General features: G+C 47.1%; 2 protein-coding genes across 2 annotated transcripts in view; one reads left to right on the forward strand and one right to left on the reverse strand.

Annotated features, from left to right (window-relative positions):
• LOC133346699 (AP-4 complex accessory subunit RUSC2-like) overlaps positions 1-8431 on the reverse strand; it is a 37898-nt gene extending 29467 nt beyond the window's left edge. Inside the window, 2 exon segments of the mRNA XM_061558501.1 lie at positions 1039-1219; positions 8327-8431. The gene's annotated coding sequence lies outside the window, so the exon portion shown is untranslated.
• Positions 8432-11125: 2694 nt separating this feature from the next.
• On the forward strand, positions 11126-26790 carry LOC133346701 (ciliary neurotrophic factor receptor subunit alpha-like). Its single transcript, XM_061558505.1, has 9 exons — positions 11126-11336; positions 16073-16420; positions 18272-18389; positions 18978-19144; positions 20565-20719; positions 21586-21766; positions 22555-22623; positions 23677-23805; positions 26669-26790. Exons 1-9 carry the CDS (start codon positions 11264-11266, stop codon positions 26728-26730), a joined length of 1302 nt encoding a protein of 433 aa, XP_061414489.1. The 5' UTR covers positions 11126-11263; the 3' UTR covers positions 26731-26790.
• The last annotated feature ends 1045 nt before the right edge of the window (positions 26791-27835 follow it).

The following is a 27835-nucleotide window of genomic DNA, read 5'->3' on the forward strand; positions in this document are numbered from 1 at the left end:
CTTCTTGAATGTGGCGCAAGTCCAAACAGATCCACAGACGATGACACGAACGCCGATCATCGCCTGCCTTCCCGAATAAAACCGTGCAGTACACGACAAAACGGCCGATTGGCATAGCAGGGCAGCTTTAAGATCGAGTTGAAACGTAATTTTACGTGTTGCTGGACTACACATAGGTTTATCATGTTTGCTGTGAACACTATATCTCAACTGTACTGAAATTACCCAGGTCTTCGTTGTCAAAGTGACTTGTCTCTGGAGGCTTTTGGCTCACATACATAAGGGATGTGCTCTTTACGCTGTATCAGGAAGACGCGTAACAATGTAAAGTACATCCCTTTCCTTTACTTACGCTTTCCTCCCGCCTCTGACCGCTATTCTTTATGGAAGGTCCTGAACGTTGGGTGGGTGCTGGATCGGAAATTACACGAAAATTCGTTGCCAAAATCTGGCCGTACGAACGTACTCTAACCTCAGCCCTCCAGCGCAACAAAAAAACGCATGAAAACGTTACGTGCCGGTTTCTCCGCAAGCGGGCATTCATCCCAAGCCCAGAGCGCAGCTGCGTCACATCGGAGACCGTCATCACGGCCTCGCTCGGCATCTCGCTCCTTCCCCGCAGATGAACGGTGTCGGCAAAATCATTGCCGACGCGCATCCATCTCGGAGCGGCGGTTTAAAGGGAACGACCGGCGCCTGCCTCCGTGTGGCACAGCGATGTTCGCCACACCCGCCCCTTTATTCCACCACGCAAATTCGCTCAGTTATGCAGCGTTCTCTTCCCCCATCTCTTTTGTGAGAATACATTTTTTTTTTATAAGCACACCCACAAAGCAAAACATTGAGAGATGGGCAATACTGTACTGTACAATGCGGCATCCTTACTCCTCGCAGCAGACCCCCCCCCCCCCCTGTGCCGGCACCACACCTTGGTCGCGACGCACGGCGTAGGCTCACATCGCACCGTCCCATTTTCTAGAACAACCCAGGCCACCGCCGCCACCGCCGCCGCCGCCGGCGTTCGATTTGGTGACGCACCGCTCACGGACACTGCGGAGAACGACGCGCACTCCCCGCTCGTTCGCTCGCTCGCTCCTCTTCTTCCTCGCACGCGCACAGCTGGCTCCCTCAGCGATGATTCATCCTGCAGCCCTCGCCTGACATCACCTCCAGAGGGATGCAGGAGCATCTGATCCGATCCCTCTGCGCTGCACGCGCACTGGATGGGGCAGGCGGGCAGGGAGTGAGGGAGGGAGGCAGGGATGGAGAGGAGGATGGGAGTGAGCGGGGCAGGCAGGGAGGGAAGGGGTGAGGATGCTGAAAGGGGCGGCGACCAGGGTGATTCCAATATAGCTTGTAAAATGGCTGCCGTGGTGATGCTGTACGGTGAGAAAAATGTTAACAACACCGAATGAAAATGGCACATGCAGGGAGCTCTTCATCCAGCAGTGGATAGACAATGGCTGCTGATGATGCTGATGGTGCTGCTGATTACGAAGATGAAAAGGCATTTCATCAACAATATTTTATTTTAAGTGTATTCACGGAATATTCCTTACACTGCTCACAATCGTTGTATTTAATACCACAGCATGTATGATGTTTAATTAGAGTGCCAAATGAATGCAGCATATATTGTCTGGTCATGCAGTACATGGAATGCCGTCTACTTGTGACGAAATCTAGATGCAAAACCTCGCGTAAAAATAGCACTGCAGTATACGCAACTATTCACACGCAATATTGTATTTAAAATGTGCATTTATAGCACATATAAAGTATATGCTCCATTTACTAATGCTGTCCCACAAATTACGCAGAGGCATATACAAACGCCGTTGGCACACGCATGTAATCTGTACGTTTCGACAATTTTAGGATGGGTTTTTTTCATTGCATAAAATCAAATCTATTTTGATCCATAATTGCTTGTTGGGTTCGGTTGCGTACCCAAAAATCCAAATGGTGCCATATATCGTCCACCTATTTTCCTGATGTAATCAAGCAATGCCGGTACTGTATATTGGGGCAGCACATATGAGCATTTAATTCCAGGGACAAAATGCAATCTGTTTTAGTTGACAGTGATCAAAAGTAAACAACAACAACAACAATAACACGAGTGATCGGACTCGAGATTAAATCAATCACATCCCATCTTTTCATTTTCACACCGCAATTATGATTGGGATTCATCGTGGGGTTTATTGAGGGCGTCTATGCAACCGCATCTCTGCATGCTGTAAGAAAAGTGCAATGTGCATGCCTGGGATGAAAGAGAGATACAGTATTCTATTTTATGTGCGTAAGTAAGGTGTCATTTTATCACGTAATAGATGGGAGCCAGGCAGTCACAGACAGTCAGAGGCAGCTGAGAGGAGGACTTGACCAGGAGCAGCACGGATGGCTGGAGCCCACAGACTGATCACGACCATTAGGACAGCATCAACAGCAGCAGCAGATAACAAGAAGCAAACCTGTTTAGGTTTTATTTTTTCCCGAAGAAGGTCCTGTATTGCCTGAGCGGAGACAATGCAATGTTGATGGCGGTGCTTTACAAAAAAAAAGGGTGCCTCTCATGATGGGGACGGCGATGATGGTAGTGGGGGTAGCCACGAGTACCCAGCCGTCTCTGGAGAAATGTGCAGTGTAGCGAGAGCTTGTGCGTGTGTGCGTGCGCATTGCCAGAGGGCGTGCATTATTGATGCCGTGAAAGCGTCACATGAGCTCACGGAGAGACAAAGGCGAGCTCGTTAATTCCTCCAATCGGTGACCAGCGCATCAAGGCCAAAAATGTGAACGGGGTTCATTAATTTGACGGTTCGAGAACAAAAGGAGGTGCCACCGAATAATTTGCTCGTCAAAATTTCGAAACGAGATGCAAATAAAGCAGCCGCGAATCTACGCCAGGAAAAAAAATGTAACGCCGCCGAATAATATGAATGTTGTATACGCAGCACATGTGCCGCACTGTACATGTGATGCATGAAACAAAACTTTAATGGATGACTCGAGAAAAACCATTGCTTTTATCACAAATGTATTGTTGATTACAATAGGTTATTAATAATTACAGCACGGCATTTATGAATAAATGGTATCCTGTGTAGTTTCAATGGGCGTGCACTGATATTTGATGTATACTGACAGGAAGCTGCATGAAAAGAGCGTCGTTTGTGAAATCGTTGTTTTTAATGTGTGCCAAAGGCTGTGCCACTGCGTGTATGAATGTACGCCAGTGCGGATGCAACACAATGCAACATTCATAAAGCGCCCGTCAGGGTAGTCCCTTTACTTTGGGTAAGGCCTCGCTGAGCTGAGAAGTTATTTTTCAATTGCACAACCAGTGGCGTGTACACGCTTTCATTGAACTGCGCCAATCCCTGACACGAATACCAATTCATCGGCCACTGGAGGGGTTCACACACCGCATCCGAGTTGTTGAGGTGGGGCGGGCGGGCAGGGGGTGATTGGAGCAGTGGCACGGGTTGGCACACGGTCCAATAATCCTTGTGACCTGATTTTGATGTCCCCTGGCTCACGCCAGCGACGAGTGATATCTGAACTGTCCCCCGGTCTCATCCCCGGCTACGACAACCCACACTGACCGGCGTGATGAAGTGTGGCCAAACAACCTCCCCCCCAGTGTCCATCACAGCGTGAGGAGGCCTTCATCCAGCAGCAGATTGACAAAGGGCTGTACACATATCAAGAGTGCACACTCTATTCTCCGTGTGCATTATTGGAACGTGCATTGATTGTGTGCTCCCCGTGTCCCTGCCCAGCCCTCGGAGTCTCCTCCTAGCCCCGTTTCTGGCAATAGACGTTGCATTGAAACGTTATTTTGGTGCTGCTGCTGCTGCATCGGCAGTGGTGCACAAAACACAATCAGCAAGACAAATTCGACACGCGCATCAAAAACGCTCTGGCCTTTCTTCAGAGCGCAGATACAAACGAATGGACGGACCATTGCGCGAAGCCGTCGCCTGTGTTGTGCGGATTCATTTAAAGCGGCGTTATTGACGAACGCGTGGGGTTCCACCCCATTAAAACAACAGAGCTTTGGTAATCTCTGTGGGTTGCATTGCGGCACAATATACAGTGACGGGCCCATGATGTCACCTAAGATTGTTCTCCCCCACGACCAACCACCACCACCTCTCCCTCTGCGTGACTGGCAATGACGCGCCCTCTCAGAAGGGAACGCTTGACTCAGCCCGGCGTGTTGGTGAAGCTGCCTTCTTAAGGTGGCCGATTGGCTGCCAGTGAACCGATGTAGTTCGTGTGTCTTAGAACTTGTGCGACGAGGTCTCGCAACCTCTGATTTGCACGGTTGGCTACGTACGGTGAGAAATAAACTCAACATACATACATACATACGTTGTCCATAATAGAGGAATTTTGGGTTAGATCGCATAGATATAAACATGTTGTCAAACCCGCTTCCACCCGGCGCAGCCAATTAGTAAGGTTTCTCACGTTAACAAAACGTGCCAATTCATTACTAGTACAGCACACCGGTGTGTTGGAGGAAAAAACCCACAACAGTTACAATTCAAGTACGACGCTTCACCAGTAATCACAACTCGCATCATCAGGCGACAGCCAGATTTTTGGGAGAAATCCTCCTCGTTCGGTTCTTAGACAGATTGTGTCAGAGCAATGTACCAGCACAGCTGACCGTCCGGGTTCCGGTCCACATCCCCAACCCGAGTGCAAAACCGAAATTGCCATGCGCAGCGAGCGCGGCGTTTCAATGCCACTGAAGGTTTGTTTGTTTTGTATGTATGGATAAACTTCTTTCGCACCGGGCATAGCCAACCGTGCTAACCAATGCGGAAGATGTATACGCATTCGCTCTGTCCATTCGTCTTTCTGTAGTCATGAAGAGGGGGGGGGGAGGAGGGATGTGCCGGGGGGGGGGGGGGGCACTGTGACCAAAATTTAAAAAGATCCAACATGGACCAAACTGCGCTATAGGGTTGTGTTGCTGCGTGGTAAACTGGCCAAATTGATCAAAGGGTTGCCCAACACTCTCAGACGGAATCCAGAGGAAAGAAAGTCCACTTGTGTTTGAAAATATGCAAACGTGGTTTTTTTTCCCCCTGAAAGCTACCCACCGACTTCTGAAAATAAGCACAGTTATGTAACCCATGCATGCTCATGCAATGATTACTTCTTGATAAGTTGTTTTTCCTTTAATTTATTCGCCGTCCAACTAAAGCCCTACTACGCAGATTCAATCATTTCAATACAGAAAAAAAAACCTCATTAGATTACAGGATTTGCTTAAAACACCTGAATAAGTTGGTGATAAAAACTCAGGTCAAAGCCAGTCCAGAGTTGTTGTTTTTTCCTTTTAAAAACAATTGTTTGCATGGACAGATTGGTCCCAGGAAGGCCATTGGGGTTACGGATAAGACAAAAAAAATAGATTTTTTTTGTCATGCAGACTAAATGTTGCCCAATTAATTAAGAGCATGCAGTTAACGAGTCGTATACGATATACCATTCAGTACTATTCAACCGCCAGCCTGTGTCCTCAACAAAATATGTGAGGCTTAGTCACGTGTAAACAATGCCTTTATTAGTGAACACACACAGAAGAAACATTTACAAAGCTGTTTTTCTGCACCTGGTCTTCTGGCAAGTGTTTCCCCTCCATGCCGCGACATTCCACACATCCCTCACATGCCAAGCATGAATCTGGACCAACCACACACATGCACACAGTCCCATCACTCAAACACAACCCTGGTGCCATCCAACCACTCACCAGCTCTCCGTGTCTCTACCACCACTCAATTATGAACTAACCACATCCTTTCGATTTAAAGCTTTCGTAACTGCAGGGATTCATCTTCTTGGTTCTTTCGGTAAAGTCACGTAGAAGGGAAATAATACAATAATAAAAATAAAAACATAATTTAATATAAAATAATATAATAATATTTTATTGTTTTATTTTTATTCTTTTATTATTTCCCTTCTATGTGACCTTACCGAAAGAACCAAGAAGATAACCACATCCTATGAGAACCAATATAAACCTCCCACACACCCTTCCAGAATTTCAAGCACAACTCTAATCCACGCAAACGACTAAACCACCATAAATAATAATGTTCTTCATTGAACTTAAAACGGGGGTTTATCGATGAGTCTCGTGCTTTTTGTTAGGACCGTCCAGCATTTCCATTCTTGGCTAATTCCATAAATGGTTGTCTTCGTGGGTTTGGAGGAAATTGAAGTACCCCACAACGAGGGGGTAATACTCAAAGCTTCACTTCAAGAAACCATCGCTGTACTGCAATCTCCTGGCCACCTCACGGGCCCCCCAAGCCTATAACACCTTGTAATGCTAGGCAGTCATACATCCAAGCACGAAGCAAGTTCAGCCCTGCTTAGCTTCCCAGATACAGTGCGATGGTATCGGTCACATTATTTTATTGCAGCCATCTCTCCCAACCAGCTCTTACATTCTCAGCGACTCACTGCCGATCGTCGCCACAAGCGAAGTCCGCCACCAAACCACGACTGTCTGTCAACCACAACCAGTGATGGCAACAAACGGGCTCCACGTGCCATCCTTAAAATCTCGCTCTCACCAACCACCCATAACCCCCACCTCCCCTTCTTGATCATCCAATCACAGCCCCAGGCCATCACACTCCCCCCTGTATCATTAATTAATAGGCAGTGGGGCGTCGTATCGAGTATGTAGGTGATGCAACTGCACCGGGAAATGAGACAGGGGTGGCCCGTTTGAATTATTTTCACGAGTCCACGCCAGTTACTTTATTGTCACTGATCAAAGCACTGCATTCTGCAAACACTGATGAAATTCATGTAAAACGCAGTGTTCGAACCCACCGATCGATCGATCTACTTCGCGTTCCACCAGCGACATCGATTATACACTGATGGGGGTTGATTTCTGCCGGAGTCGTCCGAGGCTGAGCTCTGGAAAATAGGGTCCATCGGTTTCCCGGGAAGATATTCCATGAGAAACTCGGCCTAGATTTTATGGGCCTTAATTATACACGCCACTACGACACCATACTGTGTATTGCAGAAATACGATTACTATTGAAACGAGCTAACCAAAACATCAGCAACAATAACACGTTACGACGGGAATCACGGAATATTCCACCCATTTATGCAGTGGATAATACACGCAAACATCACTCGTAAGGCATTCATTCCAGTCAGCACTTGTCCCAAAGTCACAACAATAACCACACACAAGAGAATGCCAAGCACAGGCAGAAAAACAACGTTGTACGTGAATAATGGCCTCTATCCCTGAAGGGGGGAGCGGTGGCCCTTTGCTGCAACCCCAGCCAACTGAGTTGTATTCCTGGCCATGGCTCAACATCAGTGGCCAGTGATGTCCGAACCCGTACTGGGCCCCCACATCTTTACAAACCCACAGTGATCAGCGTGGTGAAGAATGGGAAAACGACCCCGACGTGGATTAAGCACTGACATTACAGTATATATTTTATACTGCATATCAATGAAAACCTCAGAGGCTCAAGACCCCTTTAAGGATCCTCTTGCATCGCGTATTTTTGGCCAATTCCGTTTAAAAAAATCTTTGGTATGTGGAAGGAAACCGTGGGACTCAGAGGAAACGAAACGGGGGAAAAAATATCTCACGGCATATTGCGAGGGATAACAGAAGCACTCAAAGGCCCGCTACAGATAGATTTAAGAATCCACATGGTGTATCTCCCGCATCCCTGCTTGCGCTCATAGACGCCATCAATTCCATGACGCCACCCACACACAGCACTGCGCTGACATTCCACACACAGCGGCTCGCATACGACGCCACCAAAAACAAAGGTCCCCGTGTAGCCTTCACAGACTGGAGGAGCAAGTGCTGTTAGCGAGCACCTATTAAGGTGGACACCGTGGCACACGAGGGGGTGGGGTGGCCAGCACCACGGCCGGCTGCCTTTGTCTCCCCCCAGTGGCGATGTTTACAACACCGCACCAGGTACTCATTTGAGGCTGAGTCGACCTAGGGGAGGGCCGGCCCAGGACCGGTTCAGATAATCGTCACTGGTGTTGGCCGTGAGCGGGAATCGAACTCGGGTCGCCGGGTTAGGGGCGTTGCGCGCTCACCGCTCCACTCACGCTCACTGTTACACCACGACCGCAGCTCTGACGCACACAACACAGAGGGTATTGATTTTTGTTTTGTTCAGCCGTTCCACAAGCGATGGACATAGCGAGCCACAGCATATCCTGTAAACTGGACATTTAGATTGAGATGTGCATGGGGGTGGGTGGGGAGAGAGAATCGCAGCCTTACCCGGGGGTCCAAGCTATCTTCTCCGGCCTGTGGCTGTTCACCAGAGCGCACGAAGACCGAGCATCACCGCAGCCTCTAAGCCCACCATGGACCTCCCACCCCTGCACACGGAGCAGTCTGGATCATCCACACATCCCTCTCTATCCCAGTGGCGGCGCTAGCCGCTGGCAAAAGCTCACATTCAAATCCGAATGAACGCAACGAGCAATTAAACCGAGCACAAAATAATGAAACATCTAAAATCGCAGCTCTTATCTCTATCGCAACTTATACATCGCTCTCATTTCACTGCATCGCTGCTGTCTTACGTCCACATTCTAGCTCTCATATCCAGTGCCGGATTAAGCTAGTGCGGGCCTGTAGCAAATGTTATAAAGGGGCCCTAAACATAAAAAAAAACATTAATATTAAAAGACAATTTGTTTTACTTGCATAATAAAGTAATTGTATTTTTTAATTTGCTATAAAGCCAGATAATACGACAAATCGCTAACCTTTAAACACCCAGTAGTTCGTAAAAGTTGAAGGCAGTATAGTGCTATAGTAATAGAGCAAGTGCAGAATCACTGAACCGGAATTGATAGTTTGATAGCATTTAGCGCGGGGCCCTTGAAAGTGCGGGGCCCGTAGTATATGCTACTTTTGCTCCGAGGATAATCCGGCACTGCTGCATACGCGTGGCATGGTGCCACGTGCAGAAGGGGACTCCGTGTTCCATGCGTACAGACAGAGCGTGGGTGGAGACAGTGCGCGTGCAAAGACATCCCGGGGACTAGCGGTCACGAGCGAAAATTACAGGCGTTGATAAATAATAGGGGGCGAGTTGTGACAAGGGGGAAGTTCGGAACGGGCCAGAGAGTTCGAGAAAGAGGGCGGGGCCAGGGGGCAGAGTGAGGGCCACGCCGGGGATAAAAGGAGGCGAGGAGCCCGGTTCGGGGCTGCCGTGGGATCGGGGTCATCGCTGTCTTCACACCGTCGCTGTCTTCGCACCCCGCCGCTGTCTTATTCTACTCGGCACGACCTGGCTCCGCGCTGGTCGCGCCTCCCTTCTCGAACCCACTAGTGAGTTCCAGGGGCTTCCCGATGAGGTCTTCCATGACCCTTGTCCCAGTTCCTCCGCCCTGCCAGCACACCCGTGGATACGTTCGACGGCGTGTGCGCTAACTGTCCACCGCAGTTGCCTCTGCTGGACAGCAGCCGGCGCTATTAGTCTACACTTGTTTTCGGGGACGGACCAGACGCGCAGTGGACATTCGTGATGCTGCGAAAAGAATAGCCTCGGTCCGGCGTGGTGAAGTCTGGTCAAACCCAACCATCGTGAAGCGACAAGCTCGTGGTGAGGAGGAGAAAGAGGTCTCCATGCAGTAGTGTGCATTTAACAAATGACTGTGTGCTCTTACGTCATAATTATTCCTAAATAATCCGCAGCTGGACACTGGGTTTGTTGTACTTCCCATAAAATGCAGTGTGGGCTTCTCGGGCCGCTGAAGTTTCCTTCCGTGTAAATGTTTTTTTGTGAATTTTCGGTTGTCTGCGAGGGTTTCACGAGGTCAGATACGAGTGGGGAAAATACGAAACAAAAAAGCTCGTTGGAATCCTGCCATATGGACGGGGTGACCTCACTAGACACCATTACAACCCTCGTCAGACATGCTCGGCAGATCTTGGCCTTGCAGAAAAATCCATTGATCCGTACCTTTGTATCGATAGTTAAATGTGTCATTTTATTGAGGGACTGTGTGTTATCTTGGTGTAGTTGGGTTATTTTTTTGCCGTCTTGCCCGAGCTTGATAAATCGGACTTATAAAAAACATTTATTGATTACAATCAGCGACTTGTTTACATGTTTTTCTATTTGTAGTCCTGTCGTGTTTTTGTATTATTTGCCGTTGTCGCTTGTTGACCCCACCCATACCGGGCAACTGTGAGACACATCTTCATAGCTCATTGGATTCCTCCAGCCTAAAAACAAATATTCGATTTCTCACAATGTTAGACTGTACGGCTATGCTACCACACCTATGCTCCCCACCTCCACAAACACACACTGACCAGCGTGGTGAAGTATGGATCAATAACCCGGGCGACCCATACGGACCTGGAAAAGCCCTCTTGCAGTAGTGGATTGACAAAAGAAGGGCCTGTGCATGGGAATTCCATGTGTCCTGGCTTTCCCAGCAGCACCGTCATCTCTCTTTGAGGAAACTGTCCCGGAAAAAATGTAATCCATCCCGGGCAATACAAGTCCCGGTTACTGTCAACTGCGTGATAATTCATAACTCAAGTCAACGCATTTGCACTGAGCTCGCCCTCCACACTCTTCCTCTATTGCGAGAAATTGCTCTTCCCGTGATACGTCCTGTGCTTTTGTACTTGCATGTACAAGCGTACATGCAAGTGCAAGTGCATGTACGCTTGTGTACTTGGTGCACGAGGAGGTGAAATAACTGTTGTGCATTCAGCACGTTCGAAACTTTTTTTACTTCGAGATATCATCTGATCTTAAGACACGCTCGTTTTTGGGCGCATTTGAGATTGTGGCTTTCCGCACCTGGTCTTCTAATCGCGTACCCGCCAGGTGTTTCAATTGAGATTATGCACTCTAAAATCCTGTCATATTTTATTTTTTTATTTTACACGCGAATGACGTCGCATTTATCAGAATTACAGCGTCACCCCGCTTCGTAGAGGTGCAAAAGTCGAAGTGGGGTAATTCCCCCTTTAGAAACTGAAAGTCCAAAGACCTACTTAAGGAGAAAATGTAAAAACAAGTCGCTTCAAATCGCGGAGCAAGCGCGCTCGTGCACCTGTGGAGAAATAACCGCGTGCGTGTAGTTCACAGTTCGCCCCCTCGTTGAGATATCATAACTTGTCAACAAGCTGGAAAGACGAAACAGGCCAGCGTTCCAAGCAAAGACAGAGAGTGTGGCTTTGAAGATGAATATTCAACGAGGATTGTTTTTGGTAATAATCATCATCATCACCGCCGGCTCCGTCTGCGTTGAGTGCGGTGAGTGGATTGCACGGCCCTTTTACCGATCCACTGCTGGATGAAGGACTCCTTTCCAGACTCCCGTGTCGGTTTGTTTTGACCATACTTCACCACGCCGGTCAGTGCGGGATTGTGAAATGGGTGAGAACATTGCTGTGTTTATACAACAACAACCTTGTTTATGTGGACGGTAGGCCCTTCAGCGGCTTTTATTACAACTTATCAGCGTGTGAATGTGTCTACAGTACTGTAACGTCTATGCCCGCCGACTAATAATTACGATGAAGCCAATTATTAGCGTGTCTTTATTAAGTTCTTCACCGTGTATATTTCGTTACAATTATCTCAGAGATTCGCCCCTTTGGGTCACGGTCATTCATTGCCAGTGATATTTTGCGCGCGTTGCAAATTGATTTGTTCGTATATGTCCTGTAATTTAATGCACTTGCTTAATATTCGATAGTGGCCAAGTGATGTGAATTATATTGATGGTCTATAAGGGCTGAGGAGCTGAAACTTGGCACAAATATACATCGACTCTATTCTGTGTGTAACTGGGACATTCAGAAAATTTAATATCTCACATCTGAGCCAGGCTTCATTGACAGATCAGGGTTTTTGCCCAAACTTTTACATCACTTTAAGAATCACGTTAAGTACATACCTGCAAAACCCTTATCAGTGCCCCACCTTATTACAGACCAATTCAGACCTTATTGGTCACCTCGTGCCCCTTATAAATATCAACGTTCATCCTACAAAGACCCATCACAAGGGAAAAACACAAAAAATAGACAAAAATGTGTTTTTGCCCGTATTGAAACGGGTGTACGCCGCACGGACCTGCAAGCTCAATTTCCCTGCACAAAAACACGGGGTAAGCCGTATGGGCCGACGGGTCTGTAAGTACCGGCATATAGACAGAACAATTGTCCCTAGAATTGTTGAACCAAGTCATTCGCCTCGCGTGGAGTGTGTGGCCGAGACGGGGAGAAGTCTCGAAGCTTGCTGGCGGAAATATGAGAATACAAGCACAGTCACGAGTAAACTGGAGGACTCCAAAACAGTAAAATTAAATACTTCTTGCACTTGGAGAGCCACACAAGAGATGTTTGACTACTTTACGCAGTAAAAGCATTGCGGGTGTAGCAAAAAGAAAATTCCAAAGTATGTTGCATTAGAGTGCAGTGCGCTATTGTATACAGTACAATGACAATGAAACTGCATGTCGACCAGTCACCTATAATATAAAAAAATACATAACCGAGTCTTTTAAAATACTGGCAAGGGGATAGCCGATTGAGATGATTAGCAGATTGTCTTATGAGCGTGTGCTGTCGTCTACGTAAAGACTGTTTATACAAATTACTTTAAACAGGCATCGTGATCAAGTGGGCTGACAAGCGAGCTGTACATGTACACACGACATGGAGTGGATAGTGCTCATTTGCTTGTTGTGTGTCTGTGTGTCAGTTTGTTGTCCTTCCCCAACGCCTAGCCGGTAAGCGCGGTTGGCTACGTACGGTGCGAAAGAAGTTCAACATACATCAGTACACGCAACAATTTAGACGTACAGTGCGTAAAACACAGTCGATCAACAATAAAGGCGACAATTGTACTGACTGTTTTTAAATATAGCCTTTGTAATCGAGACTGCACGAGGAGATACAAGCTAAATTGCATTCACATTCACCTGCACGGTATAGTATTGATGAATCGTCAATGATAAATCGCTGCAAATGCGTGGCGTTAGCAGTGGTCGAAAACAAACCCTGGCAACTCCTGTGGAGGCACGGCCTCAACTGCTGCAGAATGCATTCTGGGTATTTGCAAATATGGCAGTAAGTAATTGTATGATTTGCAGCGGGAGAAAAGCATTGAGAAATAATGCTTCTGGTGAAGGGAAATCTTCAAACAACAAACATTTACAGGTTGGCCGCGTTACGTGTTCGAGTGGATTTTAAGACTGACATTAACCTATAAGGCTTTAAAACGGCTCACCCCACGTTACTTGCAGGAACGAATACATTTATATATTCCAACAAGGTCCTTAACATCTTCTGATCTCCAACTACTCAGCACTCCCAGGTCTAGGTTGTTCTCTGTTGGTGATAAGCTTTTGTTGTTTGCGTGGCACCCAAGTTGTGGAATGCCTCGCCACTTGAAATCAGGCAATCGGAGTCGAAAGACACGTTGTACATTAAAATTAGTATTTAACATGTATTTGAGTGGTGAAAATGGTGAAATGTGGACTCGAGTTGGTAGAGAGAGAAAGAAAAGTGATGTGAAAACATGCTCTGAAATGGTTGAGTGCTCGTTCCCAAGGAAGTGTTTGCTTTAAGCATAACAGAATCACAGCACTGGGCAGGGAAATACCCTGAAATATGAGAAGTTATATTTACACAATTTCGAACTTTCTAGAACAGAAAGCGCAGGTTAACCTTGCAAGCTGCCACAAATGAACCACAATACCTTGCTGATCTCGTCAAGGAGCATAAACCATCACGCGAACTCCGCTCATCATCGCCGCGGCTTTTGGTTAACCATCGAACAGACGATCACTGCATCGCGCGCTTTCAGATGCGCTTCTGCGGCCGTCTGGAACGCTCTTCCTTCCGATATTAGGGAGCCACTGGAGCTATGCACTTTTAAATCATCTAGATGGAAAACTCATTTTTTTAGAACTGAATTTCGATTTGAAGCTTTCGTGACTGCAGGGATTCATCTTCTTGGTTCTTTCGGAAAAGTCACGTAGAAGGGAAACAATAAAATAATAAAAATAAAACATAATAAAATACAATTCTCACGACGTTTCGGCCACAACGCAAGCAGCCGTCCTCAGGTGAAGAACAGGGCTGTCGGAAAGACAGAACTGCTTTTTGTGTTTGGTATGTTGTCCTTCCCCCGCACCTTCGATAAGCACGGTTGGCTACGTGCGGTGCGAAGTAAGTTCAACAAACATACAAACATATAATGAGATAATGAAACAATCGACTAGTATGTTTACTCAATTGGCTCCCAAACGAATTCCGGATCGATTTCAAATTCGCACTCACCGTCTTCAATATCCTGCATATTGAAGACGGTGAGTTGCGATTGCACCCGAGTCAAGAGCCGCATGGCTCACAGGATTATACCTAATGAATGAAACTAAAAATGAAATGAAAACCTCTCCCCTCTCATCTCACTCCACTACCCTCCATTGCCTCTCAACTCAATGGGAGGTGGCTCATTCTCCTCTTCTGTCCCATAGTCTGTGGAAATTTCTCCCTACAGCCATCTGCGCTGTTGACTCCCTGCTCATGTGCACCTGTTCAAGTACAGACTCAAGAAATGTCTATTCTCTTCTGCCCAGGACTGCCTCTCTACAAAACATGCATGTTCACCGGTTCTGCATCCTGAGATGCGGTCGCGTTTAGATGCCGTGGGAATCATAATTGCGTCGCATGTTGTGTTCCTGCTCCGTGGGTGTTCACGGATGATGATTCTCCGATGGGTTTTCGGGCTGTACCGCGTTGCTGTTGGGCATGTCCGACGTTTTGTTCTTCATTGCTGGAGCAAAACGTCGGACTTTATGGCGAGCGACAGGCGCGACACAACCAAAAAGTGCAAGGAAGAGCCATTATCTCATGGTATGACTGTGGACTTTATTATTGTTGTAATCCCACACGCCAACAATTGCTGCTCCAGCAAAAAATATATTTACTCGAACGGACGGCATTTTACACAACCGATTGTTACTGATTGGAATTGTAGAATGTTCCAGAACGGTAGCGCTGTTAGTGTTCCCGCTATTTTTAACTTTCCAAGCCGCACTCAGCAGTGCGGCAAAGTACGGTGCCATATCTCACCGCCACGGCAGAGTGGCCTGAACCACAGCCCTCAGCCACCTGCCGCTCTGATCTCTTCAAACATATTACAAACATGTACGTTCACTGTACGTGGCCAACCGTGCGAATTTGCAGGAGCGTTACCAAAACGCATCGGCGTCCGGGCGACATCGGAGGTGCGGGAGAAGGACAACAAACGATTGGTCTCTGTGTGACCCCGTGTGCGTACGTACGTTGAAATTCTTTCGCACCGTACGTAGCCAACCGTGCGAATCGGTTGCCTTCGTACGATGCGGGCGACATCGGAGGTGCGGGGGAAGGACAACAAACGATGGGTCTCTGTGTGACCCCGTGTGCGTACGTACGTTGAAATTCTTTCACACCGTACGTAGCCAACCGTGCGAATCGGTTGCCTTCGTACGATGCGGGCGACATCAGAGGTGCGGGGGAATGACGACAGATTAGTGGCGGGGTATCGGTAGCAATAGAGAAGGTTCATCTGTAACAATACCATGAATTTTTTTTTACCATCGTAATGATATTTAAGCCACTAGCGATCGCTTGCGTCTCAATGACGCGCCATCGTGAGGATTGTTTGACCATACTTCACCATGCTGGTTAGCGCAGGTCAAGGTAAAACGTTCGAGGTCAATATATATGGAGCGTTATCCTCATAACTGAGGGTTGGTGTCCGTGAGATGCTTTACATCTTTTCGGATCTTCAGCGTCTGTCATGAAGAGTCCCACCCCAACTGCTCGTGTTGCCCCAGCAATTGATCTGGTTCATCCCTCTCCCCTCTCTTCCCTTCCATCGCAAAATCATCGAGGCCAATAGGTCAGAGTAAAACAACAACAACAACACCTAGAGGTCAAGAGGGTCAGTGCCACATCCATGCCTCACCACTATTTTCTTTCTCGCCACAGGGATGAGGCATCAGTACGAAAAGCTGGGCTCAACAGTGAAGCTCACCTGTGGAATTCCTGAAGGGCACGAAGAACCTTTGGTGTGGAAGCACGATGGACAGACCTGGACAACACCAACAACACCAGTGCCGGCATTGTCATCATCAGCTGGATACGACGTTGACGATGGCGGTTACAGTGGCGTATCGTCGTCCACCGATTACGATGATGACGAATACGATGAATATGATGGCGACGAGATGGAGGTTCTCACCCTGAGAAATGTTAACGTGTCCAGCCGTGGAATCTACAGCTGTCATACGTCACCTACGACAGAGCCACTCGATGAGATTGCACTCCTGCTGGGACGTGAGTTTTACTTACGCAATCAAAAAAAGCCATATCCAGTACGTGTACGGCCCTTTTGTCAATCCACTGCTGGATGAGGGGCTCCCCACGCCGTGCGGGTCGCGGGGGGTGTTATTTGACCATACTTCACCACGCTGATCCGTGCAGGTTGGTGGAAAGCCGGGAGCATAGACGGGAGAGCTCAGTACGATTTTGCTACGCTGCCCATCCAAGGGCTATCCAGGCTCGAACCTGCTTATACTTCTGAAATCTGACGAGATCGGACGCATTCTTGGGTGATTTGACCACAAGCATACGGTCTGCATGCATAAGCGAACATGTCAACCTACTTTTGTCAACCAATACAAACAACACCCCCATACCGAGGCCGTAACTTTTAATATATTTTGGGGGGGACACATCCCCCCCAAAATAAATTGCTATAAAATAGATTTCTGTTTACAAAACGACTGTGAATACATTCTAGATATGGTACTAAACCGCATACGGTAATGATGTCACGCAAAAACGCGTATTAAAGAAGGTCAATGTCAACAAGCTATACGACTACTACCACCACCACCACAGCAGTACTATTCCATAGTAATTTCCCAAGAACCCTGGTGTGGAGTGTCATGTCCTGAAGGCGGTGGGAGGGTGCGAGGGGCATGTAATTGGATCAGATGGACAGCGCTTGCACCATGGACCTGACCTTGAGCAAGATATCTTAAGAACCAAGGACCTGACCTTGAGCAAGAGATCTTCAGAACCAGGGACTTGACCTTGAGCAAGAGATCTTAAGAACCAGGGACCTGACATTGAGCAATATATCTTAAGAACCAGGGACCTGACCTTGAGCAAGAGATCTTAAGAACCAGGAACTTGACCTTGAGCAAGAGATCTTAAGAACCAGGGACCTGACATTGAGCAAGAGATCTTAAGAACCAGGGACCTGACCTTGAGCAAGAGATCTTAAGAACCAGGGACCTGACATTGAGCAAGATATCTTAAGAGCCAGGGACTTGACCTTGAGCAAGAGATCTTAAGAACCAGGGACCTGACATTGAGCAAGAGATCTTAAGAGCCAGGGACTTGACCTTGAGCAAGAGATCTTAAGAACCAGGGACCTGACATTGAGCAAGAGATCTTAAGAACCAGGGACCTGACCTTGAGCAAGATATCTTAAGAACCAGGGACCTGACATTGAGCAAGAGATCTTAAGAACCAGGGACCTGACCTTGAGCAAGAGATCTTAAGAACCAGGGACCTGACATTGAGCAAGAGATCTTAAGAGCCAGGGACTTGACCTTGAGCAAGAGATCTTAAGAACCAGGGACCTGACATTGAGCAAGAGATCTTAAGAGCCAGGGACTTGACCTTGAGCAAGAGATCTTAAGAGCAAGAAGACAATGTCAATGTGGCTGCCACATGAATTAACTGGTTTTCACCACAGCAATGTGGAATTGCCACCACTGGCTCAGAATCAACGCGAGACACGAGAACTATGCACAAACAATTTGCGAGACCTTTTCGGATGGCAACGCTTTTTGGGAGGGCTTCATCCAGAAGTGGATAAATCATGGCTGGCCGTGATGACATTAAATATGGTTTGAGATATTTAGTAATTTTGTATAAAATGGATATGATTGTGTGCGCATGTATATATGTGTGTGTGTCTCCCTGCTTTAAATGATTACGTGGTGTCGTGTGTGGACATCAGCACTGGGAAAACAAAAAGAGTCGGGCGTGCGGATGACCATTCGACCTCCTTGCCTGCCACTCCAGTCTCCATTGGTGCTCATATACAGCACTTGCCCCAACAGCCCGTGTCGGCTTCACGTGGGCATCTTTGTCTTTGGTCGCCGTGATCAGACCCTCCAACGAAGCCGGCCATCACGTGCCGCTCCTTTGACTACCCGGAGAGCTTCGAATGCGAGTGGCGAGCGGGCAGGGACACGTTCCTCAACACTTCCTACAGCGCCTCTTACACGTGAGCGCATGGTCACACCGCAAGGAAAGACGTGATTTGATGCACGGGCAGCATTAATAAACAAAAACAACACGTGAAAGGGTTTTGCGGGATACAGTTGGTACGAGCACCGTACGCAAGTAAGTGGTTCTTAGGAAGGACACAATCACAGCCATCTCTCAACACGGAAACCTCATCATCAATCTCAACTAAACTATATTTTTAATTTACCAGGTAAGGCTCACTGAGCCACCTGGCTATCAAAAACGACGGCTTATCTCCGTGTGGAATTGTATTGCTAAGCGCGTGCTGATTCTAAATCTGGAGGGAAAAAACGGAGGATCCTGGAGGAAAATCCACGCTACCACAGGGGAAACACACACACTCCAAATATACCACCAGGCGTCAGGGTCGCGATCGAACCCACGACTACCTGCATACCAGGCGAGGGAGTTTACATATATCACCACCGTGCAATTTAATTTCACCCGTGCATTTGAAAACACTTGCTTTGTCCATACAAGCAAGCAAACACTGCGGGGGAGGCGGGGGGGGGGGCGTATTAAGTGAACTTTCGCATGTGTCTTTCGTGATGAATGTGCTCATCAGGAATCCACGGGATGTCGAGCTGCGCGCGTGTCCTGCAACGGGGCCCATGTCCTGCCGTGTGCATCAGTTGGTGATGTTCTCTGCGAACGAATATGGTGTGGAAGTGGTGGCCACGAATGTCCTGGGATCAGCCCGTGGCGTCGTCTTCTTCAATATACTGGACATCAGTTAGGATCGCACTCACCAACACATGCAGAGCACGACAGCGATCAGACATCCACTCACACACAATGAGTCACGCTCATATCTGGCCATTGAGGGTACTAAATCGTTCACACTACTGAGTGCGTTTCAGCAGTTGTGCTGTATAACCCTCCGGTGTGTTTTTCGGGTGGCACTGGGTGCTGTTCAGCACGACATCCGACGTTTAAATCCACGTGGAGCTGAAGAAGATTCCAGAACGTGGAGCAACAACATCGGGCATCGCGCTGAACAACACGTGGTACAGCCTGAAAACACATCGGAGAGGTTACACTAACTACATGTCCTCAGTGCGCTGTACACCGTGGATTTGTCGTGAATTCTATCATTTATTTCGATTCGGGCCCGTGCCTCTTGGTCAACTTGTCCATCTGTGTTCATCAACCCAAATGCACGCGATGGTGCACATCTGTAATCCGGCGCTTTGGACGCAAGAGTTGGTGGATCACGTGACATTTTTTGAGACACCCAAATCCACTTTTCTCTTTCTGCAATGTGCTCATGAGCTGAATGCCAATGGTCGAGGTCCGCGAGCCACGAGAGGGCATCAGGAGAGTTCGTGTATTTTTGCTTCTCCACCACCCATTGCCACGGTTGGCTACGTATGGTGCGAAAGAAGTTCAAAATACATCATGCATGGCTTGGGTTGCACGACCACAATCGGACTGTGGCTTGTCTTTAGCCTCACCCAAACCCACTGAGCTGCAAGGTTTCGAGGTGGCCAGCAGATGGCAGTACAACAAACGGATTCTTGAAAATCGGTGTCGAGGTCTTCTTGGTTCTTTCGGTAAAGTCACGTGACTTTACCGAAAGAACCAAGAAGATGAATCCCTGCAGTCACGAAAGCTTTAAATCGAAATCGGTGTCGAGGGTTTTTTTTGCTGTTACCTCCATGTCGCAGTGAGGTTTCCCTGGATAAATGACAATTATTTATAGGTTAAAATGTTTTCATATAGACACTCAATTGAAGTCAGGTTTATTATGTTCACATTTATCTAGGTGAACGTGAGATGTCAAGCGCGCTAGAAGCTGGATATAGACACATCGTATTTAAGCACAGTTCTGGTATAAGCAACTTCTGTTTGAATGACACTGGTGGAGAGGGGGGAGGTGAAGGGCTACATCTGATACAAGCACACGATTTATAGTCTGAAAATTATTTTTTATAAATCCTTGAAAATCCAAAAATTGGACATCCGTAATATTTATTCTGTGTTGGCTTCCATCAACTCAAGTACATGATTTAGACAAATTAGGCTATTGCAAACCGAATACTGTACGCGAAATTCTTGTTTGTGTGACATATCACCGTGCCTGTGTTCTTTGACACCTACTCCTGTCTAATCCCCATCTCGTGTCTCAACCACCACCCTCCCTTCTGCCAAGTTGTTCCAGACCCCCCGGAGAACATCACGGCCCAAAGGACATGCGCGTCCGTGATCCGCGTGGTGTGGCAAAAGCCTCACAGGTGGACGAAGGACGGAGCCTTCTTTCTCATGTACAAGCTCAAGATCAGCACATCGGCTGCGCCGGGCATTGAAGTGAGGGTCGTACACACAACAACAACAACAGCAGCAACAACAACACGGAAGGCTGCAAGGATTCTTGGATAACTCATCCAAACAACTGAGAGCACACGTGCTCGCAGTGTGTGTGTGTGTGCGTGTGTGAAGGTAAAGTTCCAGACATGCAAGTTGCCTGCTCAGGCCACTGCATGGCGGAAGGACCTCCACGAGAGGGAGCTCTATAGAGCCCCTCTAGAGAGCCGTTCTTGAGGGTATCATTGGCCTAATCTTCCACGCCGGCCAGATGTCTCCGAAGTGGTGGGATTCCCCACACTTTAAACCCACCACACACGACCTTCCAGTCGACTAACTGTGGTGCAACCACGTGTACAGCTAGCTGCTGGATTGCAAGTCCAGTGAGCTCACCATCCGCACCGCCGCAGTATGGTCTGTGCATGTTAGAGGCCGTCCATAAATGACGTCACGCACCTGGGGGGGGGGGGTCAGACATTTGTGACGATGTGTGACGAGGGGTAGGGTTGAGAAATGTGACGTCACATAAAAATGCGCAACTTTAAATAAATATAGACAACACGTTCGACTTAATTAAATATACTTTTTAATTAATGTTTTCTCCTACAACATCAGAGTGCAGCGCCACATTAAATACGCACTACAATTACAATAGTTTAAAGCGATTTGAAGCATGTTTTATATATTTTTTGGGGGGGGGGCAGAGCTTTGTGACGTCATATTTGAGGGGGGGGGTCTGACTTTTTGTGACTCCGTGTGACGAGGGGGGAGGGGTCAAAAATCGTCCAAAATCGCGCGACGCCATTTATGGACGGCCCCTTATGTGCGCGCACAAAACAAAATATCTGTCGCGTCTTCCAATCCCACAGATCGATGTCCCCGAGGAGGACATCAAGCTGGTGACCTGCGACCCCGCACCCACGCTGCTCTACGACCTGCCGGACTCGCGGCTCGGCACGGAATATCACGTGCAGATGGCCGCCTTCGAAGGACTTGGCGATGGCTCGCAGAGCGAGTGGAGTGAACCCGTGCCCGTCTCACCGGTCACAGGTGCAGCTTTTGTTTGCGTTCGAAACTTCGAACCGGAGCTCGAGAATGGACGGCAAAGGTTTTCGATGGCATTCCCAAAAAAATGTCCTTTCGCCTTTCGGTTTACATCGCCTCGGTCTTGACGCCGCTGCTGCGTAATTGTCTCGCGAACCGGACTCGCAATCCAGAAGTTGATTCCGTCCTCCGGGCGAAACGCTTGGAACAGCGGGCACGCCTGTGAAATCCCGCCGCCTTGTGTCGTCGACCCAGCAGTGTCGCGACGTGCGGGGCGCGACACGGTCCCGTGGGTGAATGCGCCTAGATTGCTTCGCTATACCCGTGCGTGTTTACCACGGAACGCCTCGCTGAGTCTCAAGACTCTTCTTCTGTAGGAGGGTCCAGCCAGATGTTCGCAGTAGGGGGCGATGCTGCTACGTGCAATCTCGTACCTTTGTGGGGTATTTTATTTGAGCTTCGGGAATGTTTGGAGAATACCGGCTGCTTTGTTCGTTAATTTTAGTGAAGGGAGGAAATTGTGCACAAACCTGGAGAACGTGCACACCACACACACAGAAAGGCGCCACCCGGGTTTCGAATCGAGCCGAGGGCCCTCTTGCTGATGAGATCGGGCGCTTTACGGGGCGATATGGTTGACAGACAGGTACCAAATTGGGGAAATTTCATTTCAACAATCGCGGGGAAGTGGAGCGTTGTATCTACACAGGTGTCCAGAAAGCGTGTACCAAGAACTGCGCCTTTTGCTCATGAAATTGTGCTGATGTTGACCAGATGGACATCCTGTCTGCCAGGTTCATCCTGTCCGGTAACAGGAACTCCTACACCAACTCCCAAGACTCAATCGCTGAGATACCGAGACAGTGAGTGTGAATGACGTAATTGACTTATAAAACGGCATATTTTGCACGAAAAAATGTGTATGCTGTGGTTTCACCACGATGTTTGGTGTAATGTCACATAGCTGGGTAAGGGCACGCATATCAATTATCCAGTGTGCAGAAATTTAACAGTTCAATTTTACTGTGGCCCGCCTGGATAATGTTGAGGGTAATTATAAAAGCATGCAATCTGCGTTAAAGTGGATGGTATCAAGTTAAAAGCATCTAATCCAAAGTTAAGGAATCTCAAAGGGTTCTCACCTGATTTAATGAAGCAGTAGTTCTCTGAACTTTATTTTGGGCCAAGGACCCCTCAAGCCACAGCCTCCCTTGCCCGAGTAAATTCCTTGGCACTTTGTTGACTCTTGCAGAATACCGACACCTTCACATAGAGCCTAATACTATCTATAGAACATGATAACACCAAGGACATTTTAGGGCAATCGGATATATGACTAACTAGCACATATTCTGTCTAGAATGCAACAGAAAATGATGTGCCAACTACTTCCGATGACCATCTGCCCTGCCATTGCCCAAGTGCACCATGGTCTTTAACAATATATAAATATATGTATATATATTTTATATGTTTTCCCCCACAATATTATGCCGGTTATGGCATTGGCGTGATGTCACGAAATGAAGGATCTATTCTATTTCGCACAGAGCAGTGCAACCCTTCATGTTGGAGAACGGTCCACGGATGTGGGTATCACAGAGCAACATCTGAATTCCTTCATGTGACCTCTGGTCCACACACAGCATAGGGCAGTGGTCCCCACTCGCTCTGCACATGAGAGTTCGATTCCCGCTCGCGGCCAACACCACTGATGATGATCTGAAAATATCGCCACTGGGGATACAAAGGCGGTCGGGCGTGGTGCTCGCCACCCACTCCATCGTGTGCCGTGCCAGCTTTCATAGGTGCTCGCTAACAGCACTTGCCCCAACATCATGTGAAGGGTACACGGGGGATATGTCTTTGTCTTGCAGCCCAGATTGTTGTCCCAATGCGTGGCCTGTGTGTGTCAGGTTTGATGTGTGCATACGAGGAGGAAGCGGAGGATATCGCGACAACCACGGAAGAAACCACCACCACCACCAGCACCACCACCAGCAGCAGCAGCGTAGCCGACATGGCCCAGCCCACAGGAGACGGAGGTAGCAAGCATCACGACTCGGACATTGTAACTCCCTTCTGAAAATGCGATTAACATTTTAAGAAAATAACAAAGTTATAAGTTTGGGAGGGTTCATGCTAAAATGTTAGTTTTTTTAATTGAGGGGCAACTCACAAATTTGGAGGATACAAAAAAATCAATGCTTAGGTAATGTCAGGCTGGTTTTTTTACCTTTTGTTCAACGTTATTCACGGAGAAATGTACAGACAAGTCGTAAGTTACTTTATTATTTTGAAGCCTCACAACTCAACGTATAATACAAAAAAATTGCAATACTAACAATGTATACTACTAACAATGAATACTACTAATAATGTATGATACTAATAATGTATACTACTAACAATGTATTACACAAATAATGTATCATACTGGACGTCAGAGCTTCTTAGTGTCCGTTCAGAATTAGTTTTGTCTATGTCCACATTTCTGATCAATATGTCATCACAGGTAATATACTCCGATCGAAAGCGCGCAACCAGAGAAAACTCGTGACACTGAGCGATAGCAAGGAAAAGACGTGGATTGGAGAAGGCACGTACGTTAGAGACATTGTGCGGACTGCTGAGAACAGCTGGCTTTAGTAGGAAAACTTCGCGACAATCGATGATGGCCGATGGTCAAGACTACTGACAGAGTGGCAGCCGAAGGAGGGAAACGTGCAGAGAGTAGGTAGCGATGAAATCGGGTCGCGTGCGGGAGACAGATGGATCGTTGCTTCATGAGACTGTTGGAGTTGGCAACGGATTGGGTGGATTCATCATGGCCGAGGATTTATTTTATTGATAGTGCAATAACACCTAGTATTAACATTACAACTTCGAATTGAAGCCCCAGCTAGTCACCTAATGTCTAGTTCTAAAAATGTTTTTACTACTCATGTAACAATGTAAAAAAATATTAAATTAACAAAACACACAATTCATTCATGATAATAATAATAAGTTAGTTGACGGTTGGCAAAGAAAAATATTCTGCGAAAAAGGTCAAATACCCCCATTGCCCAGGGTAATGTGCAAAATAATAAAAATTCTAGATGGGTTTTTTGTCATTTTTATCAAATAGCTTGTGTGTGATTTGTGTTAGGGTCAACAATTGCGGGAAGAGAGGTCCTCATTAATGCTTCTGCAAAACCTAGGACAGCCACCATCGCGACACAGCCCCAAGCAAACAGAGCCTGTAAGTGCCTGCTACAACAACAATATCACGTTTATTCGAGACGAAATTTTTTAACACGGCAGAATATATATATACCAGGCATACTGTTCAAAGGATATTGGAATCAAAACAGACCGCCTACATATGAGAACAACAGAATTATGAGACACTTTTGGAAACGTGAATTTGATCATAAAAGCAGCACACCAGAGTTTCCGAAGAAGAATGTTATATTCATCAAATAAAATAAATGTTTCCAAACATTGTGTCCCATCCATGCATCCATTGGCTCTGTGATTGACGTATCGTGCAAAAAAGCGCTATCGGGAAGCGTGACGAGTACCAGAGAGGGCTTTATCGGGTGTCCAAGCGTGGAATCTTTACTCTTTCCATGATTCAAACCAGTCGCGGTGTTCCTTTCCAAGGAAAACGGGGGGCGACGAGGAGAGGGGGTTTAGAGGGTACTGGCAGCGTGACCGCAACGAAGATGACGTGTTGGTTGGGGGCACACTGACGGGGAAACTGGGGAGGAGCCGGAAGCGTTTGAAGGCAACCCTCCAATTAGCACGGATTGGCTGGCGAGGTACGGTGCGAAAGAAGGTCGACATACGTACATGCGTACGAAGGTGGAATGAACGATTTTTATGAAAGCAGAACTCTTGTCTGTATCCGCATATGGAAAAGAAAAAAAGTATATAAAAAATAATTATTTCCATCAGTTTATGGGCTTTGCAGATTAATATAATCAAGCGGCATTTGTTTCAGCAAGCAAAACCGGGAGCGGTTTTGACCGGCTGCGTCTCATCAGCAGAGTCGGGGATGTTAAACAAATCCTGCTGAATCCTCATATAAACATATTTCCTGCCTTCTAATTGCTCTACTAAGCATCTTGCTGCTGAGATCAAGCTCGCAAGAGCACTCCATATCAAATAGGGGACCGCGTGAAATGCCAAAAACGCTATTTATAAGCAACTAATAGGCAAGGCCTAGTATTTAACCAAAGTACATGTAATTTTTCGTATTGTTGTTATGTATGCATACTAGAATCCGACAGTGGCCTTTGTTTTCCCACATTAGCCACCACACTCCACAGGAGGAAGCTTACTTTGTTTACTCAACGGAGGCGAGCACTTTACATCTTATAGAGTTTCTAGTAAGATTCAAAACGGGTTATATTTAACTGTCCCCCCCCCGCGCCTCCTGAGATTAAGTTTAAAAGTTATTTCGTTTGTGAATGCTGAATTTGATTTGTTTGTTAGCCTTGTAAAAATAAATTAATTTTTCTTTAACTTTGTTTTCCTTATGAAAGTATTACTGGGGGCTTCACAGGACCTGGAGCCCAGGAGCCTACAACATCTTAATCCGGCCCTGCATGCACACCCCTCACTCGCTCACGATCGTACACACGCATTACATTGGGTGCCATGCATACCAGTGCGTGCATTTATATCCATTTGCCATCGCAGTTTTTTATTTCCGTGTGTGCGTTTTAGGATTGTGCTGCGTGTTACAGGGAAAGATGTCCACACAGGTATTCACCCCGAGAACACATCGGGGAGACGTACAGCAAAACAAAAAACCCCGTGAAAACCGATGCAGTATTAACATTTGTACGTATGCTGAACTTCTTTCGCACCGTACGTGGCCCACCGAGTTTTTACTTCCTCTTTTGTTGTCCCCCTTAGGTGAGCACCCAGCACTTTCCTGCATTCTGATCGCTCCGCTGAGCATCTTACTGCTGAGATAGACGCTCACAACCATTCCGCCTGCCGGTCAACGCCCTTGGAGACGGGGCATATGGGAGTGATGCACCACTGTTCCTCTATACAACACAATGAGGGCATGTTCTTTCTTAAGTCACTTCGACGACAAAGCCAGGGAAACTTCCAGTTGTTTTGTATCAGCAGTACTGTTGCGCATCAGCTGTTGCAGCAATATCATACCCAGAAACGTATCTAACTTCTTCAAACTACGTGCTACCCTTTTTGTGGAGGGAAGTTATGAAAATCACAGCCATTCAAAAGTGACTCAATGAGACATTTGCTCACCGTGACTCGATGCCTCGTAAGCTGCTTGAATCACGGGGTTAATTATTCCCAAGTTGGGGTCACCAAACCGCGGATGAATCACGTGACACTTCGTCTAGAATTCGGTAGAAATTCCAGACACTGAACGCAATGCGGTGATTGTAAGCCCGCGTGTGGCTTTATTTTTAGATGAGGTGGTGGGGGTGTTGCGCGGGAAGATGTTTTAGATGTTTTTTTGTTGTTGCGATGAGAGAAAAACATTAGGTTTAATAAAAAAACAAGCCTTGAGCAAATAATAGTGCGGTGGCGAAATGAGTCACCGTTCTGTCCAGACTGCGTATCTATCTGCGCGAGATGTGTTTATGAACCAAGCACGCTTAAGTATCTGTGTTGTCAATCAGATTATATATTTTTTTCTTTCAACATTTGTTTTGTTGTTTACAAGAAATACGCGAATTGCAGAAAAAACGGCAAATGAATTAATCTCCATTTCCGGTTACTGGAAATATGCTTAGGGTCTAGTTTAAAAAAATGGGGGGGAGGGGGTTACTTTGGTCTTGGTCATTAAAAAAGAATATAAGTATTGTGTTCTTTGTGAAAACATTACGACAAGAGAAGACACACACGGGTTTAAATTGTGTTGAAATCCGTATCAACGCACCTCCGATTAGCACGGTCAGGCTACGTACGGTGCGAAAGAAGTTCAACATACAATACAGTACGTAGTCCGTGTTGACCTTATCCTAGAAATGCCTTAGCCGAAACACACACACAGCGTCAAGGTCATTGGTCTTACAAAAAAAATAATAATCACGTGTTTTGTTC

Source organism: Lethenteron reissneri, chromosome 24 (assembly GCF_015708825.2).
Source record: "Lethenteron reissneri isolate LAM-NWPU_2019-01 chromosome 24, ASM1570882v1, whole genome shotgun sequence".
Taxonomy (NCBI): Eukaryota; Metazoa; Chordata; class Hyperoartia; order Petromyzontiformes; family Petromyzontidae; genus Lethenteron; species Lethenteron reissneri.

What these genes read in the sequence shown, in the direction of transcription:
- LOC133346701 (XM_061558505.1), top strand. Translation starts at nt 11,264, where the DNA reads ATGAATATTCAACGAGGATTGTTTTTGGTAATAATCATCATCATCACC. An exon ending in GATTGCACTCCTGCTGGGAC is followed by an intron (nt 16,421 to 18,271) that starts GTGAGTTTTACT and finishes CGCCGTGATCAG; the next exon opens with ACCCTCCAACGAAGCCGGCC. An exon ending in CGGCTGCGCCGGGCATTGAA is followed by an intron (nt 20,720 to 21,585) that starts GTGAGGGTCGTA and finishes CCAATCCCACAG; the next exon opens with ATCGATGTCCCCGAGGAGGA.